The sequence below is a fragment of the Lasioglossum baleicum genome, chromosome 1, assembly GCF_051020765.1.
Source record: "Lasioglossum baleicum chromosome 1, iyLasBale1, whole genome shotgun sequence".
Lineage (NCBI taxonomy): Eukaryota > Metazoa > Arthropoda > Insecta > Hymenoptera > Halictidae > Lasioglossum > Lasioglossum baleicum.
In genome coordinates this window covers 12,202,109-12,219,285 of record NC_134929.1, presented here as the reverse complement: position 1 = coordinate 12,219,285, position 17,177 = coordinate 12,202,109, and the positions used below count along the sequence as shown (strand labels likewise).

The 17,177-nt window shown below is 37.0% G+C and overlaps 2 protein-coding genes across 5 annotated transcripts in view; one reads left to right on the top strand and one right to left on the bottom strand.

Annotated features, from left to right (window-relative positions):
* The first annotated feature begins 46 nt into the window (after positions 1-46).
* On the top strand, positions 47-7,599 carry Bre1 (E3 ubiquitin-protein ligase Bre1). Of its 2 annotated transcripts, none has more exons than XM_076436130.1 (16): positions 47-263; positions 370-541; positions 1,021-1,207; positions 1,284-1,472; positions 1,614-1,735; positions 1,808-2,044; positions 2,122-2,247; positions 2,471-2,644; positions 2,723-2,980; positions 3,074-3,205; positions 3,351-3,619; positions 4,228-4,381; positions 4,462-4,575; positions 4,729-5,113; positions 5,193-5,287; positions 5,371-7,599. In XM_076436130.1, exons 2-16 carry the CDS (start codon positions 392-394, stop codon positions 5,650-5,652), a joined length of 2,874 nt encoding a protein of 957 aa, XP_076292245.1. In that variant the 5' UTR covers positions 47-263; positions 370-391; the 3' UTR covers positions 5,653-7,599. The 2 variants fall into 2 exon arrangements, with proteins under 2 accessions (XP_076292245.1, XP_076292237.1); XM_076436122.1 differs by having other exon boundaries at positions 4,711-5,113.
* Positions 7,600-12,269: 4,670 nt separating this feature from the next.
* LOC143214737 (cholesterol transporter ABCA5) overlaps positions 12,270-17,177 on the bottom strand; it is a 34,659-nt gene continuing 29,751 nt past the window's right edge. For all 3 annotated transcript variants that reach the window (XM_076436094.1, XM_076436104.1, XM_076436113.1), the window contains 11 exons: positions 16,760-17,166; positions 16,431-16,685; positions 15,952-16,219; positions 15,700-15,874; positions 15,275-15,611; positions 14,650-14,924; positions 14,427-14,573; positions 13,965-14,344; positions 13,489-13,696; positions 13,069-13,408; positions 12,270-12,709 (listed from right to left, as the gene is read on the bottom strand). In XM_076436094.1, coding sequence (XP_076292209.1) covers positions 12,606-12,709; positions 13,069-13,408; positions 13,489-13,696; positions 13,965-14,344; positions 14,427-14,573; positions 14,650-14,924; positions 15,275-15,611; positions 15,700-15,874; positions 15,952-16,219; positions 16,431-16,685; positions 16,760-17,166 — 2,896 coding nt within the window. In that variant the 3' untranslated portion in view covers positions 12,270-12,605. The remainder of the gene's footprint in view (positions 12,710-13,068; positions 13,409-13,488; positions 13,697-13,964; positions 14,345-14,426; positions 14,574-14,649; positions 14,925-15,274; positions 15,612-15,699; positions 15,875-15,951; positions 16,220-16,430; positions 16,686-16,759; positions 17,167-17,177) is intronic.

Below are 17,177 nucleotides of genomic sequence, written 5' to 3'. Positions count from 1 at the left end.
ATCTATATGCCGACACTAGGTCCGTGCTGAACATCGATTTTTTCGCCTCATTTTTTGATTTGCCGCGTATGCAACGCCGTGACACAATGGCGGCTTCCGTTATGGTCACGTACTTTTTGTCGATCGTCTTCAATGAAATGTAAAGATCTGTCGAAAGTGCGACCTTTTCGACAGTCTTTCGGCATCTAAAGATGACATAGCGATATAGAGACTCTGAAGTATTCGCGTAGAGGATCGCTGGGCGTACTATTATACGTTACAAGGTATGAATTTCATTTGATCAATAACAAAAATTTCGGAGACTCTTCGAACGATAAATCACGATATACGAGGCATCTTACAATGTTTCCTTGTTTCGACTGATTTCAGGAAAAACCAGACATCCCGCAAAATGTCAAAGCGACCTGCGGATAGCGGGGATTCGGCTTCCCAGCCACCCATTAAAAAAGTTCAATTCGAACCTATTCTAATCGGGCCTATATCGACCCTTGAAGAAATGGACATGAAAGTTTTACAATTTCAAAATAAAAAGCTGGCCCAGGTATGGTTCTATACCTGCGACTGAGATATCTCAAAAGATATATTACAAAAAACAAACTACATAAGTTTGTTACTTTTTATATATCGTTTTGTTTGCATCGGTTATAACCTTTGTTATTCATTTTGTTTATAGTTTCGAAGGATATAAATTATCTGTGATTATTGATCGTTAATAACTAAATATATCGGAAGTAGTTTTATTGTTTGAAAGTCATTGCTAATAACTTAAAGAAATGAAACATTTATTACGTAAAAAGTCTGTGGTGTTGACTAATACCTAGATTCATGCCCCTTTAATTTTAGCTCTTGCCGATTGTATAAGTATTAAGGGTATTTACCAGTTGTGAAAGCTAGTTTAATTGATCGATTATTTCATTTCTAACCGACTTGCCTCAGTTCCCTTTTATGTTACTTCGAATGGGACTGTCATTCATTTTTGTAATTTTATCTTCTACATTGTTCTGTTTTTAATTCTTCCAGCGGTTAGACCAGCGTCACAGAGTTGAGGTAGAATTGAGGCAAAGAATTGAACAATTGGAGAAAAGGCAAATGCAGGATGATGCGGTGCTCAATGTTGTTAATCGATATTGGAATCAATTAAACGAAGATATAAGAGTACTACTTCAGAGATTCGACGCAGAAACAGCTGATGAATCAGAAAATAAAAGTAAGAAATTTGTGCAAACACAATTGTTTTCAACTGTTATGTTCGTAATTAAATATATTGTTTTTCCTAATAACAGATGAAAGCGAAGCTACAACGTCGTTTCTTATGCAACTCTCCTCTTGGGATAAAGAGGAGTTGGATGACAAACTGGCAAATCGTGTCCAAGTTTCCAAACGCGCGGTTTCTAAAGTTGTACAGGCATTCGATCGTCTTTCCCAGAGAAATGAAAAAATTACACTTGCGCTCAAAGGAGAATTCGATGGAGGTATTTGAAACTCTCAACTTTGTATTTTAATAACTTGCACTCTGATATTAATCGTTACTTTTACATTTGATGCTACAAGTTAGTCCGATGTATAGAAAATAATATGTTAGATGTATAATTTACTATGTTATTCTACTTCAGAAGAGGCACCTAATATTGATGAAGTCGTACGTCGAGCAAATGCTGAAATACAAATGGAGAATAGGAATCTGCAAGCAATTAATATACAACTTCACGAGAAATATCACACTATCTCGCTGAAGGTAATTTAAGCTAATTTATTTTGACGATTTTCTCATCGTAAATTTTTTTAACGAACGTACGTTATCTCTTAGATGTCAGAACTGCAAGATACTATAACAGGAAAAGATACTCTTGCAGCAGAACTTCGTAACCAAGTGGACGATCTTCAATATGAATTGAATAAAGTGAGGGCACGTAACGACAAACTGGAGCATCACCTTGGCGAAGCAATAGAGAAGCTGAAGGCGTTCCAGCAGATACATGGAACCGATGAGAAGGGTAGCAATAAACCAAACACCCTAGTGGCATCTAGTGTTTCGCAAACAAAGGTACACGCTGTTTGGTCAATTTTTAATACATTCGATACAACAAATTACACATTTGATTTTTACCTTCTATTATGCAGCTCGAAGACTTGCAAAGGGAATTGGAAGAAACAAGGGAATTAGCAAATAATAGGTTACAAGAATTGGATAAACTGCATCAACAACATCGTGATACATTGAAAGAAGTAGAAAAATTAAAGATGGATGTGAGTTCTTTGGGTTTTGTATATCTAATCTCTATGCACGGTGCAGAATGTAAATTGTTGTCATGTGCAATAAATACTCATGTTACACTTGCTTTTACTCGTTTCTTGTGTTTTACTTCTTTATATTCTAATAAATGATTCACGTGTAAAGACGAACGAGCCTTAACATTGTTTGTCTAGTGTTACTCTCGATTTTATTTTGAAATATATTTTGTATTTCCAGATACGTCAACTTCCAGAGTCCGTAATTGTTGAGACGACAGAGTACAAATGCTTACAGTCCCAATTTTCTGTATTATACAATGAGTCGATGCAACTGAAAACACAATTAGACGATGCACGGCAACAGTTACAATCCAGCAAAAACGCTCATTTACGTCACATTGAAATGATGGAGGCAAGGGCCGCATACTTTATATTCTGTTCATTATTTTTATGCGATATAAATTAATTAGTTTCGTTTTCTTCCATTCAGAGCGAGGAATTAATGGCTCAGAAAAAATTACGCGGAGAATGTATACAACTGGAAGATGTTCTAGCTCAATTGCGAAAAGAATATGAAATGCTGAGAATCGAATTTGAACAAAATTTAGCAGCGAACGAACAGACTGGACCAATCAATAGAGAAATGAGGCATTTAATCACGTCTCTTCAGAATCACAATCAGCAGCTGAAAGGTGAAGTTCATCGGTACAAACGGAAATACAAAGAAGCTTCTTCGGAAATACCAAGGGTATATTGTTGTTAATCACATTTTCAAAAGATTCTTCGATTGATTAATCAGAAGTGTTTGTGCTTGACGTTAGTCGTTTCTCATTTGTTACAGCTAAAGAAAGAAATAGAGGAACTAACAGCGAAATTAGGTCAGCAAACGTCTCAAGAAAGTAAGGAGGGTAACAATTCAGACGGTAGCGGAAAGGAGGAGGATGCATCAAACTCCCTTTCAGGTTCTGCACAGGTAAACATTAATATATGGTAACGAATTCAATGGTTCTAGGTGATATTAATAGATCATGGGTGTTGGTGAAGCTGATTTACAAAAACTGAAATGAAAATAAAAATAATTTTTAGAATAATGGATTTATATATTTCTACTAATGTAGATTAAAGAAGAAAGTGGAATTTCCATTAAAAGAGAATCTGGAGAGGAAGAGGTTGAAACCATTGAAGTTGGAGAAGGTGAAGGAAACAAAGGTACTCCAGATTCACTGACTTTAACATCTCCGACACTGAAGAAAGAAAAAGATATAAAACGAGAGAAGGACATCAAGAAGGAGAACATTAAAACTGAACATCGCGATCCGACTCATCGCGCTAAAGACACGAAAGTAGCTGAATCAGAACTTGTCAGAGACCTGAAAGCACAACTTAAGTATGTCGTGTACAATGAATTGCATTGTTGCTGAGATTGGTGATCGTATAATTCTTCCATTTATTCGGACGAATGGCATTCCGTTCTCTTTTATATGTATACAGACGGGGTGGATAAGGAACCTGTAATCGTATTTACAAGTTCATCGATATGGCTGATCAAATAACGTTACAATTTTACACAGTCACCAAACCCTAGTGATAACTTGATTTATTAGGATTAGAGCCTACGATTTTGGACGTGTCCTGAAGAAACACGTGTACACGGAATCCGTGAATCGTGTATTTATGTGTAATTATACCACATGTAATTATGCATTCTATTTTCCGTGTATGTTGTACACGGCATCTCCGTTCGGCACGTTCGAGTCCGACAACTGATCTGTTTCTGTTTTTCGACTGGTTACGAAAGAAGCGACACAAAGCAGTAAATTCAATATTACACGGATTAAAATCCGAATTCGTTTATTACACGTGTACACGTGTATTTACGTATACGTGGATCAGGAAGCTCTAATTAAGATGCATTCTAATTTATTTGATATCTTGGTCTCTATTCTTTCTGTATTTCGTTTATACTATGTTTGCACTGCCTCGTGATAATTATAGGAAGGCTGTGAATGAAATGAAGGAAATGAAACTTCTTTTGGACATGTACAAAGGTGTTGGCAAAGAGCAAAGAGATAAAGTGCAACTAATGGCTGCCGAGCGTAAAACGAGAGCAGAATTGGAAGAGTTACGCCAGCAAATCAAGAAAATTCAAGTACGCGGAATAGCGGCCTTTTTTTTATTTATTGTATATACAACAAGTAAACGTAATTAATAATGAAAACGCTATTTCAGGAAAGTAAACGCGAAGAGCGCAAGAAACTAGCAGACGAAGATGCACAAATAAAAATAAAAAAATTAGAAGAACAAGCTTACACTCTTCAGCGTCAAGTAGCTTCGCAGAAGCAGGTTAGTTTACGAATCGATATTTCGTACGAAATGGAAAAGAAGAATAGCATTCGACGGAAGCTGAGGAAATCGAAATTTATTTTTACCATAACCCGACTTTGATTGAATCTATGAACTGTGAATTATGCTGAACAGAACTGTGTGTGGTTGCAGGAAGAGGAGGCTTTATTGAACGAGATGGAGGTGACCGGTCAGGCCTTCGAAGACATGCAAGATCAGAATTCTAGATTGATACAACAATTACGAGAGAAGGATGACGCGAACTTCAAGCTAATGACAGAGAGAATCAAGAGTAATCAACTTCATAAATTAGCTAGAGAGGAGAAGGATGTTTTAAAGGAACAAGTCTCTACCTTAACGACGCAAGTCGAAGCGGCCAATGTAGTTGTTCGCAAACTAGAAGAAAAGGAACGCCTCCTGCAGAATTCTCTAGCCACTGTTGAAAAAGAATTAGCTTTGAGACAGCAAGCTATGGAAATGCATAAACGGAAAGCCATCGAGAGTGCACAGTCTGCAGCTGATTTGAAGCTTCATCTTGGTAAGAAACATCTTTGACGTATCGATTTTTGTAGATGGGAATTTTATTGAATTTCGAAATATATTTGTTTTCTTCCCAGAAAAATATCATTCTCAGATGAAAGAAGCGCAACAAGTTGTAGCAGAGAAGACCAGTTCCTTAGAAGCAGAGGCGTATAAAACAAAAAGGTTACAGGTAAGATCTATTTATTTTGGAACATGTTATAATGAAATTTTAATGGATAACTTAATAGCGCGTTTCGCTGTGTTTGATTACAGGAGGAGATAGCACAGTTGAGGCGTAAAGTCGAGAGGATGAAAAAGATAGAATTGGCTGAGACTTTGGACGAAGTAATGGCAGAAGAGTTGCGCGAGTACAAGGAGACTTTGACGTGTCCATCGTGTAAAGTAAAACGCAAGGATGCAGTTTTAACGAAATGCTTCCACGTGTTCTGCTGGGACTGTTTGCGTACGCGATACGAAACGCGACAGCGGAAATGCCCGAAGTGTAATTGTGCTTTTGGAGCGAACGATTATCATCGTTTGTATCTGTCCACATGAAGAAGAAAACCCTAAATTATTGGAATTTCGTATTGACGTCTTTTAATTCGACCGCGTGAACCTTCTGATGAAAGGTTACGCATATGCATTTTTCTATCACTTCCTATTTATTGTCCCAATCATTGGTAAAACGGAGAAATGCGATCGCGAACGAAGGAAAAAGCTGTAGAAATAAAGTTTGTAAAAAAGTTACGATTATTCTGTCGAGTGTAATGAGCAAGAAAAAATGGGCTGCATTTTTAAACGTGTTTTGTAGTAACTACGCCGACAAAATATACAATTGATATTCTGATCTCATGCAAAGGACGAGGTCGAAAATCTTGCGATGCGCATGCGATTTCGATGGTAGTAGTTCGAATGGACAGAATATGAAACTATTCGGTTGTATAATAATTTTATTTGGTCTTAAAATTTGGCTTGAACGAGTAACTTAATCATGAAAGTTAGTCAAATACGAACACTACGATAGCCCAAATTTTAAGAATGATTCGTTGAGTGGTAGATATATTGTAATATATTATAAATAGGAATTCGATGCTTCTACGTATGCAGTTCAAACCTGTATTGGTAATTTTCATGGACAAATGGAAACATTTATTATTTCATCGTAATTAATAATTACTAATTATTAAATTACTTTAAAGACAATTCTCATCTACAGTAAGTGACGAAAGTATTCGAACGCCCTTTAAAACAAAATAACTTTTTTATAATTGTACCAAACGACCTGATTTTTTATAATCAATTAGAAGCATTAGTTTACGAAATGATATGCGAAAAAGATTTTCCAAATATTATAATTTACAAGGTTACAGGCAAAAATAAAAAAGGCATTTTTTAAAACTTATATTTGAGTCCTTAATGAAACTTTAAAATATATGTTTCGTAGATCTGTAGTAGTTACACACATGCTGAACATTTCATCGAAATCGATTAACATACACACGAACTACAAGCGGTTAAAAATTGTGAAAATCGTAGTTTTACACGACTTTTGATCAATTTCTCCTTAAAATCCACAGAATCATGGATTTTATTTCGATGTGTATCGTTTTTTCCTGCGTCAACCGATTTCGATGAAATGTTCAGCATGTGTGTAACTACTATATAGATCTACAAAATATATATTTTAAATTTTCATTAAGGGCTCAAATAAAAGTTTTAAAAAATGCCTTTTTTATTTTTGCCTGTAACCTTGTAAATTATAATTTTTGGAAAATCTTGTTTGAATATCATTTTGTAAACCAATGCTTCTAAGTGATTATAAAAAATCAGGTCGCTTGGTACACTTATAAAAAAGTTATTCTGTTCTAAAGGGCGTTCGAATACCTTCGTTACCCACTGTAAATATTCTGATAAAGCTTTAGTTTCATAAGAATCATTTCATTAATAGGTACGTATTAATCGAATTGAACGTTAAGAGACACATTAGGAACAAAGTTACAATTAGAAGTATAATTAATTTATTATAATGGAAATGTATCGAATGCATAAGATAGAAAAAAAAGTAATTCATTTAGAAATCTTTCTTTCTCCGATTAAAATGTTCTTTTTTATATTTTGATTAGTGTAATGTCTTTTCCTTTTTCTACTTTTGTTAATAAACATTTCAGTTCTTTCACTCAAAGAAAAAAAGAAAGTAATTGTGAACATGTTTCTATCATCTACTACACACAATATACATATAATACACGCTACTATCGATTCAGAGCAAGACTAGGTGTAAAGAAAGAAAAGTATAGGGCTAATGCAACGATGTAATTTTCAATATTTTCTAACAAAGGTCACGAGATGTACCAACGGTTTAAAGTTTAAAGTATAAATAGAAGAGGGCTTTTAAATTACGATCTCTAATCTTTTTAAACAATGGAACGTACCATGCTTTTAAAACGAATGGATACGTGTACGTCAAGCAGTATAGTACAAAAGTGTTTCTTGATTTACACATGTTCGTTATCTTGATTTTCAAAGTATCAACTTGACGTAGTATATGAAATTTTACCCGATATCAGAAATAGATCAGTACCTTCCATATAAAAACAATTTTATCATAAAACAATTGAAAAGAAAATACTTTTTAACATAAAGTATAATCGGACTAAGAGTTTTTATAATTTTTCACAGTCTCTTTGGAACGACCTGTCATTAACAACGGTATTCCATTTAAACGATAAGTTTACTGCTGCAAAATGTAACTGTGCAATAGCCATTTGAAAGTATATGGCGGCAAAATGTCTCGATGTTGTCTGGAAAGTGTTTAGATCGTAAGGATTAAATCTGACACGTCGTACCGTTCGTTAACATTAGAAAACAATCAGAAATAACAGTTTTTTTTTGCAATTTTATAAACCGTCTTGTATACATATATTTATCGTAATATAACAATTATACAATAAATTCAAAGTTGTAAATTTATTTATCCGAAGCGGGGGACCTAACGTCCTTTTACAGAGTTAATTATTATCATTATCGTCGGCAAACCTCTGGTAAACAAATCGTCTAAATATCTTCGTAAAAGAGGCTCGCTATTGTTAATTATATACGATCAGAAATCTTTTTGATACCTCTTGTAATTTACGAATCAGTACGAACACATCTTTCTTTTATTAATATGCAATTTCTGTCTGATACGAAGCATTTAATAATATATCTGTCTACGTGTATGTTTGCGTATGCATGTTACGTGTGTGCTTGCGTGTGTGTCTGACTGTGTGTATGCGCGCGTGTAAATATGTATATATTTCAGTGTAAATACGAATGAATGTATTCGGTAAAAATTCATTCGCAGCTAATCGTTCTCCTATAACATGAATTGTTATAGTAATCAGCATACATAAAATATAAATTATTGTTTAGAATTTCAAAACGAGTTTGTCCGAAAGTCTAAGTCTAAACAATAATAATACCATTGTCTTCTGAAATGTATAAAAAATATAAATACAAAACATTATAAAATACCAGAATAATAACGTTACAAGTTCTTTCTTTAATTGGTGTTATCACGCTTTTTGTAAAGTGTATAATTTTGCTCACAGAAATAAAAAAAAACTGGAAGAAATGAATTAGAAATGGAGATAGAAAACAGTACGATTAGACATCATTCAAATTTTACTTGCCATTCGATCTCTGAATTTACCATCCAACGGTATTAATCGTCCGATTATTATTAATTCCTGTTTTTATCGGATTCATTCCATTGCTTTATCAAAAGAAGGCGCAACAAATTACAATTAAAAAAGGCATAGGCGATTTGAAAAACGGTCGTAGGGTATAATTTCAAAATATATGTATATGGAAAGAAGTGGTTAGTTCTCGCGGAAAGGGATCGCGAGACGAGAAAATTCGAGAAATACTGATTTAAGAAATTTACAATGCTCTAAATTTAATTGCTATATCTATAAGAACTTCGTCAGTTAGTACATAATAATAAACGCTACCAATTGGCTCGAATGTACAGGTATAGCGTCGGTTACCTCTAAAATTATGCATTAGACAACAATGGATAGAGATCATTATATATGTATATTTAGTAGAGAAACAAGAAGCTCCTCGGATGATCGTGCGGGCCTCTTCCCCTACCTTCTCGTCTTTCTAATATATTTAAAAAACCACGAAACGCTTTTGAAGAAGGTCACTTCGTAAATGTTTTAACTGATCTTCTCTTCTTTTCTTTTTTTTTATTGGTGAAAAAGCTTCCGTTAACCAATCAATTACATTCACTTTACACAACAAATACGTAGTTTCCGCAGTAAGTCAATCGTTCGTCGACAAGGTGTATTCGGCGTGTAGTTTTCTTTCACTTGATGATAATCGCATTTTAATAATTGTATCTAAGTATATATACGAGTCTCTTTCTCTCTTAAATTTCCTTTAATGTGGCGTGTGTCGTGTGTTTGCTTGTGGGTGTATGCCTGTATGTTTATGTCGTGTGTGTGTGTGTGTATATATGCCTTTCTCTATGGGTGGTAATGTTTGCCAAGTGCGTGTCTAAACGCGCGAAATTCTCGCCGAGATATCGCTGAGTGCGTGAGAGCATGCAAAGGATTTCACCCCAGAATTCTCAATTTCTCGTTTATTTTCCACTCCCGTTCGGAACGAGATGTCGTTGATATACAAAACGAAAAACCGACCAACTGATATGATCGTTGTAATTCATATCCCGATATACGTTACTATAAAATTATACATACTGATAGGGCAATTCAATTTTACATTCGATTTACAAGCTTTCAAAAGTGTGACTATTATCCGCACCTGCTCATTCTTACATAGGAAACAATGCCTCACGCACGCTCGATTGTTCATTTGATTCTGTAAACAATAGAGTAGCCTTGTACAATATATCAAACAAGTTCTACCGAGAGAATCTACGATTTTAGTTGCAAACTGCAAAGTACGTACGTGAAAATATAAATCCATATTATATGCGTATTCAATAGTATGCATGTTATACTTCGTTATATTTACACGTACGTATATATATATATCGTGTATATACATATATGTATATCGATCGTGAAAAATCCACACACGTGAACGAGCCTTTTAACAGGTAAATGCCAAAAAGTGGCGATTATTTATGAGCAGAGAAGATAGATGTACGCATAGATATGACTGTAAATAAGAAATCAAAAGAAAAATGTAAAAATCAATCAGTATATGAATGCAAGTACGCGCAATTGTTTTTTTTTTATTCTTCATAACGCAGCAACTTGCGATTAGGAATGTTTATAATATCCTTGTTATGCACGTACCATGACACATTTTCTTAAAAAACGGTATACGTATATGTATGTATTGTATCCTATATAAATATATAGATACGCGTGTATTTATATATTTATATGTAAATCATTGTTCATAAAATTGTTTGCAACCTTTCTTTATCTGCATTCGTGTAATTTCATAATTGACTAAATTTTATATCATATTGGTATTAGCTAGAACAAGAATTGTGCGTACACAATCTCTATAAATGCGCACATGCGTTATGGCGCACGTATTTCTTTTGCATTTCATATTCCCTATAACGTATACATAATACATATATGTATATATTTATATTTATAATATGAATCATTCTTATAATGAGTCCTTTTTTTTTATTTACAAAAGTCAATACATCCCTTACGATGCAATTTCAATTTTTCATCTAGCTATTCTCTATCATCTACAAAATATTTCACTCAGTCCTTAAAACGGTGCCCCTATACTGACCCACTTGTTCGATTTTTCGGAATCCTAACGTTACAGAAGATCGAATGTATGCATTTGGGTATCTATAAGAATGAAAACATTTCGCTGTGGAAAGTCGAGGACATTTTAAATTGTCTATATGGACTAAAGCTTCTTTTTTATGAATTTTTATTTCACTCCCCCATTAGTAATAATGTTAAGGAATCTCCCCACTACAGTTTCCCGAAAACGGATTTTTTTTCCAAAGCAAATCACGAGCCGTAGTTTCTAGAAATTTTTCGATTATGTTCCATACTGCTCCAACAGTATCCCTTACGAGAAATCCTTCAATCCTCGAACGAACTCTCAGTAATGTTTCAAATTATCCGACACAAGAATACTCGTGTTTCTTATCGTTCTTACCGGATTTATGTATGAATGCGAATCCGTTTTTCTCAAAGTAAAGCAAGTTTGTATAATGCTATAGATTATCGGATGAAAGGAGCGATAAAGGTCTTCCAATGCAAAAATGAATAGTGAGAGAGAAACAAATTAATAGAAACACTGCCGTGAACTTGAATTCGTGAACCGTCAAGATTCTTTTACAGAGTAGTTTTTTCGGAATCTTCCCGGTCACTCTTTCCTGCTTGAACGCAGACCTTTCATCGGAAAAATTCTCGCGCCGAATTATCATGTCCTTACGCGCTATCGAGGCAAGGTAAACAACCTATCGTGTTTGTTTCGTTATTCGAAAGGCTTCGGTAAAGACCATAAGCGAAACGGAGAAATATATTTATAAATACATGCTAAGTGCTATGTTATATGCACAAAATTAAGTCACGTCCAACTTACATCCAGATCGTTTTGGATACAATCGGCGTCCCGTGTCAAACAACAGTGTGTGTGTTGTTGCGTCAACAGCACTCGTTGTTAACCGGAGCAATTATAAATGTCGCTAGACCATTAATCCCGTACTGTACAGGATACACATTTATCAATGTAGTAGATTGGGCAGTTCCTATGAACCGCCTACATTTAAAAAGAATCGAACGTCCTTACTGTTTTGTCTTCACTGACAACGGAAGATGATTCTATACTTATAATCGATGATAATGAACGTTCCAATTCCACAGCAATATTAATCGCGAGACCTATGTATTTCTGTAAGAATCGAAAAAATACACTAGATTACGATATCATTGGAAAATCATTAGTGTCGATACTATTATGACCACATCTGCTGACAATAGGATAAATTGTTTGCAGTCCCCACTATATTTACAAGTCGTTCATTTCATATGTACGTTTATTTCATATCTCACGACATAACCACTTCAGGAAGTCACTGCGCAATTCGGACGAACATGACAGTATGCAGAACATCGGTACGAAAAAAAGAAACGATATACTGTCCTAACTATCTTTCTTTCTCATCCTATATATCTGTGTTTCTCGGCTTTCCTCTCAGCATTAGGTCGAGCGTCGTGTACCGTAAAAATCGTACGATCCTTATTTTTCCACTTACAGTTTCGTCAAGGTTAAAACAGGAATTAATCTAACTTCACAATCCGCACAGATCGGTAACGTGAAATTCCCTTGTTACTACAATAGAACGTTCTTGATACTTAAGAATGCTGTCTTTATCGATTTTATCCGTGGTATTCACATCGGAACATTAACGAACAGATCACTATTATTCTCAACTTGTTCACACTTGAACGGTCCCGTGAATATTTCACTATACAACGCACCAGAATCAACACACTCGTTGCGAGTCATCATTCCCCCGAGTTTGATTCATCGTAATGGGAAAATTTCAGGAATACTTGTTCCAGAGTGGTCTGGCTGAAACTGTACTCTTCGATGTCCAGTTCGAGCTTGGCTAGACAATTCAATGGGATTAATTAGAAAAGAATTTGTTTTTTATTTTTCTTCAATATACACTACTGTGCAAAAGAAAAAAGCACCCAGTATAATTATAGGATATGATGTCAAACAATATCTTTATGTAGAAATTGTATTGTACAATGATTGATTTATTGCATTTAAACTATTAGATCATCCGCAATAACACAGATGTATATTCTCAGAACTAGCGGAACAGCGAAACAGCGGAATACTTTTTCAAAACTTAGTGTTCTTATTTGATTTTTTACGCTTTTCTATTAAATATGGCCGGGTGCTTCTTTCTTTTGTACAGTAGTAATGTAAGTACTGTGATCGCGATTAGCATTCACCTACCCTTTTCCAACTGCATGAAGCTCTCGGCCAGCGAGGTAACTGCGTGTTGGGGAACACCGAAAACTAATCTGTCAGCGAAACTCTCCTCAAGGGTAGCATCTGGAAACAGGCTGGAAACGAATTCTTTCAGACTAGTAATCCTGTCGCCAGAAGGTGTCGTGGGCGTGCAATCACCGCCCTGGAGTTTCATCTCAAGGGTGTATCCAGCACCGTAGAGATTCTTCAAATGTTGGGTGGAGCCAATACACCTAAGCTCTCCCTTCACCATTATACCGACTTTCGAACACAAAGCATCCGCTTCCTCCATCGAATGAGTCGTTAAAATTGCTCCCCTACCACCCTGCAAAAAAAAAACATTCCATTACCACCGCTGACCAAACGTTCAAACTGCAATAGAAAATATCATGTTTTGATAGGCACCTGAAAACTGGCTAGAATTGTATCCCATAGAAACCTTTTCGACCTAGGATCCATCCCTGTACTGGGCTCGTCCATTAAGACGACTTTTGGACCACCTATCATCGCCATAGCGAAACTGAGCTTTCTTCTGGTTCCACCCGAGCATTCCTGGGTTTGTTTGTCCGCGTGTTCGTGAATTTGTAATCCGGACAAATAGAGGTCTACGATTCTATAAAGAAAACCAAGAGTCAAATCTTTGTACACTCGACTCGAAAATGAATGCCTAACTGTCGAGGATTTTGCGGTACCCCAATTTCTATTTTTTTTGTAAATGTTAGTTCAAGAAATTCCAATGGTTTGTCCTAGACACCGCGTCAACGGTTAAGGGTTAAAGGTGAAGGGTTAACGGGGTGTTCTGGATTTTTTATTGAAAGATCAATTCTTTGCATTTTTTTTCAAGTATAAGTTCTGTAGATAATAAAAATAAATACAGTTACCTGCCGATATCTCCCCATGGTACACCGCGTATGGCAGCGTAACATTCCAAATGTTCCCTGACGGTGATATTTTTCCATTGAGCGTCGTGTTGAGGACAGTAGCCCATCTGTCTGAAAGCCTCTGACAAATTGGAATTAATGTTGTGACCACCGATATGCACTCTACCTCGCGAGGCCGCTTCCTCTGCTATGATAATCTTCATTGTCGTGGTTTTGCCGGCGCCATTGTGACCCAGCAAACCGAACACCTCTCCCGGCTCGACCGCCAACGAGAGATTTCTTACAGCAACTTTTCGTTGTATTTGACTCGCTTCCTCGTCTTGCTTCGAGCAACAACTACAGGAACCTGATTCTCTGTGTCGATACTCCTTTCGGAGGTTCTATCGAACGAACGAGCGGTGCCAATTTATTTTACAAAGCCTCAAATTCAGAGTTTCAATGATTATCGATTAAAATTCGTACCTGTACTAGAACTACAGGTGGTTCTTGAACGGATGACGAAGTGATGAGATTAAAAACTTTCTGCCTTTCGGCTTTGACGTCCGCGTCCTCGTGTTCTCCGATATCCGCATTTTCCATTATTTCCTCGCCGACGGAGCCGCCGTTGCGCTGCGAATAGAAGTACTGAAGTTCAATGATTTGCCGAAAGGTTACAGGCCAGGGAATGCGAAGAAACGATTCTAACCAGGAAATGCTTGAAAATGTCGCTAACGTTGCCACCATTCTTTTTGGTATCCAATATCAAAAGTATAAAGAACCACAGCGGGCAGTGCAGAAGCACTCCAAAGGCCATTATAATTATTTCTGTAGTTAGATAATCGGACATGGTCAGATGGTGGCAAGCGGCGTTGATGGAGCACATCAGGTGAACTCGTCCGACATAATACACAGCAGCGTATGGCACGTACAATGTGTTTATTAAAGAGAAGATCACGTGCAGAACGAATGCTGCTATTCCACCTGGAAGAGCGATCATCGTTACCGGTGAACGAGTCGTCGGATTAAGTTTCGGTATTGCGAACTCTCCGACTACCGATACTACAAAACACTATGTATATTTAGCTTATTCCGAATATCGAATACAGTAGGTTCTCTCGCTCTCATTGCAGTACCGATAAAATTCCCGTTTTTTGCATTCTGTTTGCAAAAACTACGGATCTTGCCTGAAATTCCGGTCTTGTTTCCGTGCAACGAGAGCGAGCACCCGTGTACCGTTCTACTACATACATTTGTTAGATTACAGAGTAACTGTTTGGTAGCAAAGTAGTTAATCGTTCGAAAAAAATAAATAATTCAGTATTATTACTTACTAAGACCCAACATGTCAAGACCCATAACTAGTATAAAGGGTATGAGCCCGAAGAAGACGGCAATATTGTGTAGAATACTCTGTGCAGAATCCATTTTGTCGAAGATGTAACTGAGACACGTGGAAAAGAGGATGGACGCCGGGCAATATAGCATTAAAAGACCGCCGAGGGTGATGAGTGCTGGTATCTCTTGAAGCGAAGGCACATCGAAGAGGAATATGATGCCGAGTATACAGAGACAGATGAACGTTATCAGGCCGACAAGTACGACGAAGTAGGTCAGAAAGTACATCGAAAACGACAGACCATTCACGCGAAGTTGATTCTTCGCTTTTATCTACGAATAGACAACGTTCAAAATAAACAAAACCGTTGACGTACAACCGACAGCAAAGCACATTGAATATTCTATAAATTGATCTTACTTCCCGATCGTAGACCATGTCCACGACTAGAATGATTGGTAGCAGTACGAAATTCATTCCAATGAATACAGCAGAGCTGCCTGTGCCGATGTTGAACTCCTGTGGTTGGGAAGTTTGCTGGAAGGGATGGGTTTTCACCCTTATCGACTCTAATTGCTCTTTACCCGAGACCAACCTGATCGAAAGTAATGCAAATTCAAGTGTTAATAACTCTTCGGACGATTACAGCTTTTGAAATACGTGCATGCATACCTATAATAGGTGTTGGACAGCACGTTTATCAGAATCGGTAGGGAATGTTGCATAGTGTCGTTATAAACGACGGTCAAGTTGATCTTGCGTTGGCTGTACTCGTTAACGCTGAAAACAGCCGCGTGAGGTGCGATTTTCAACAAGTTTGCAAAATCTCCGTCGTATTCTTCAACGTATCTGATATCTCGACCTATCCCCTCGATTAGAGGCGTGATGTCGCGATCGGTATTGTTGGAGTACAAAACTTTGGTCTCGTTGCCATAGGTATCTACGAAGAAAGAAAACTGCCTATGCCGATTTCGATTTCACGAAATTCGGCGAACCTGCAGAACAGCTATCTACTCTTCGATTTCGATGGTTTTTTCTTTTTTCTCGGATATGTTGTACAAGATGTATCGAAAAATCATCAAAATCAGAGGGTAGATAGCAGTTTCAACGAAAATTGTGGAAAATCTTCGTAATACGTGGAAAAGACGTACCAGTGTTCAGTTTTAGAGATTGCATCTTGACCTCGAGAGTTTGAATACTGTTCAAATGCAGACCAAGAGCGATCAATAGGAGAGGCGCAACGATGGTGAAGTACAATAACTGGATGTTCCTGAAGAGCCTGAGTATCCTTAGGCGAAGCATGGCGTACAGGGTTTGCAGGAAGTTAGGCCGGATCTTTATAGGGTCCAACCCGAGGCCGAGAACAGGAGGATTCCTATCGTTATTGACACCGTCTGGTAACTCGCCTATAAACGACGGAAAAAAGATATTATATCCGATAATGCGATAGCGTTACATGTACATGTTAAAATAAATTTACCTTTCGCTTGGCCGTCATTCTGAACGGTGACGCCCTCGTTCTGCAAGCTCTGGTAAGATGTGCTCTTAGACTGTAACGACAACGACCTACTCAACGCACGATTCCGTACCATTTTCTTGGATAAATTGTCCATGGTGCACTCTGTGCCTTCGTCTTTCTCTAGGTGCAGAAACACCTCCTCCAGAGTGGTCATCGACACTCCATAGCTACTGATACCTAATCTACTCGTCCTGGTCTTGATCTCGTGTTCTATGGCCGAGAAAAGCGGTGCGAAATTCTCCACAGAATTGTGAGGCAAAATGAAGCTCAATTCTCGACCGTGGCGTCTCGCCTTCTCAGCCTTTGACACGTGAGAAGTTACCAGTCTGTTGATGGCGTGTTCCCTTGCGTTTCCCTCGAGTACCAACCTGCGGACAAT

Excerpts from the sequence above, each read along its gene's own strand:
- Bre1 (XM_076436122.1), top strand. The coding sequence starts at position 392 with ATGTCAAAGCGACCTGCGGATAGCGGGGATTCGGCTTCCCAGCCACCC. Across the intron at positions 1,473-1,613 it reads CAAAGGAGAATTCGATGGAG|AAGAGGCACCTAATATTGAT; the intron begins GTATTTGAAACT and ends ATTCTACTTCAG. Across the intron at positions 3,206-3,350 it reads CCCTTTCAGGTTCTGCACAG|ATTAAAGAAGAAAGTGGAAT; the intron begins GTAAACATTAAT and ends CTACTAATGTAG.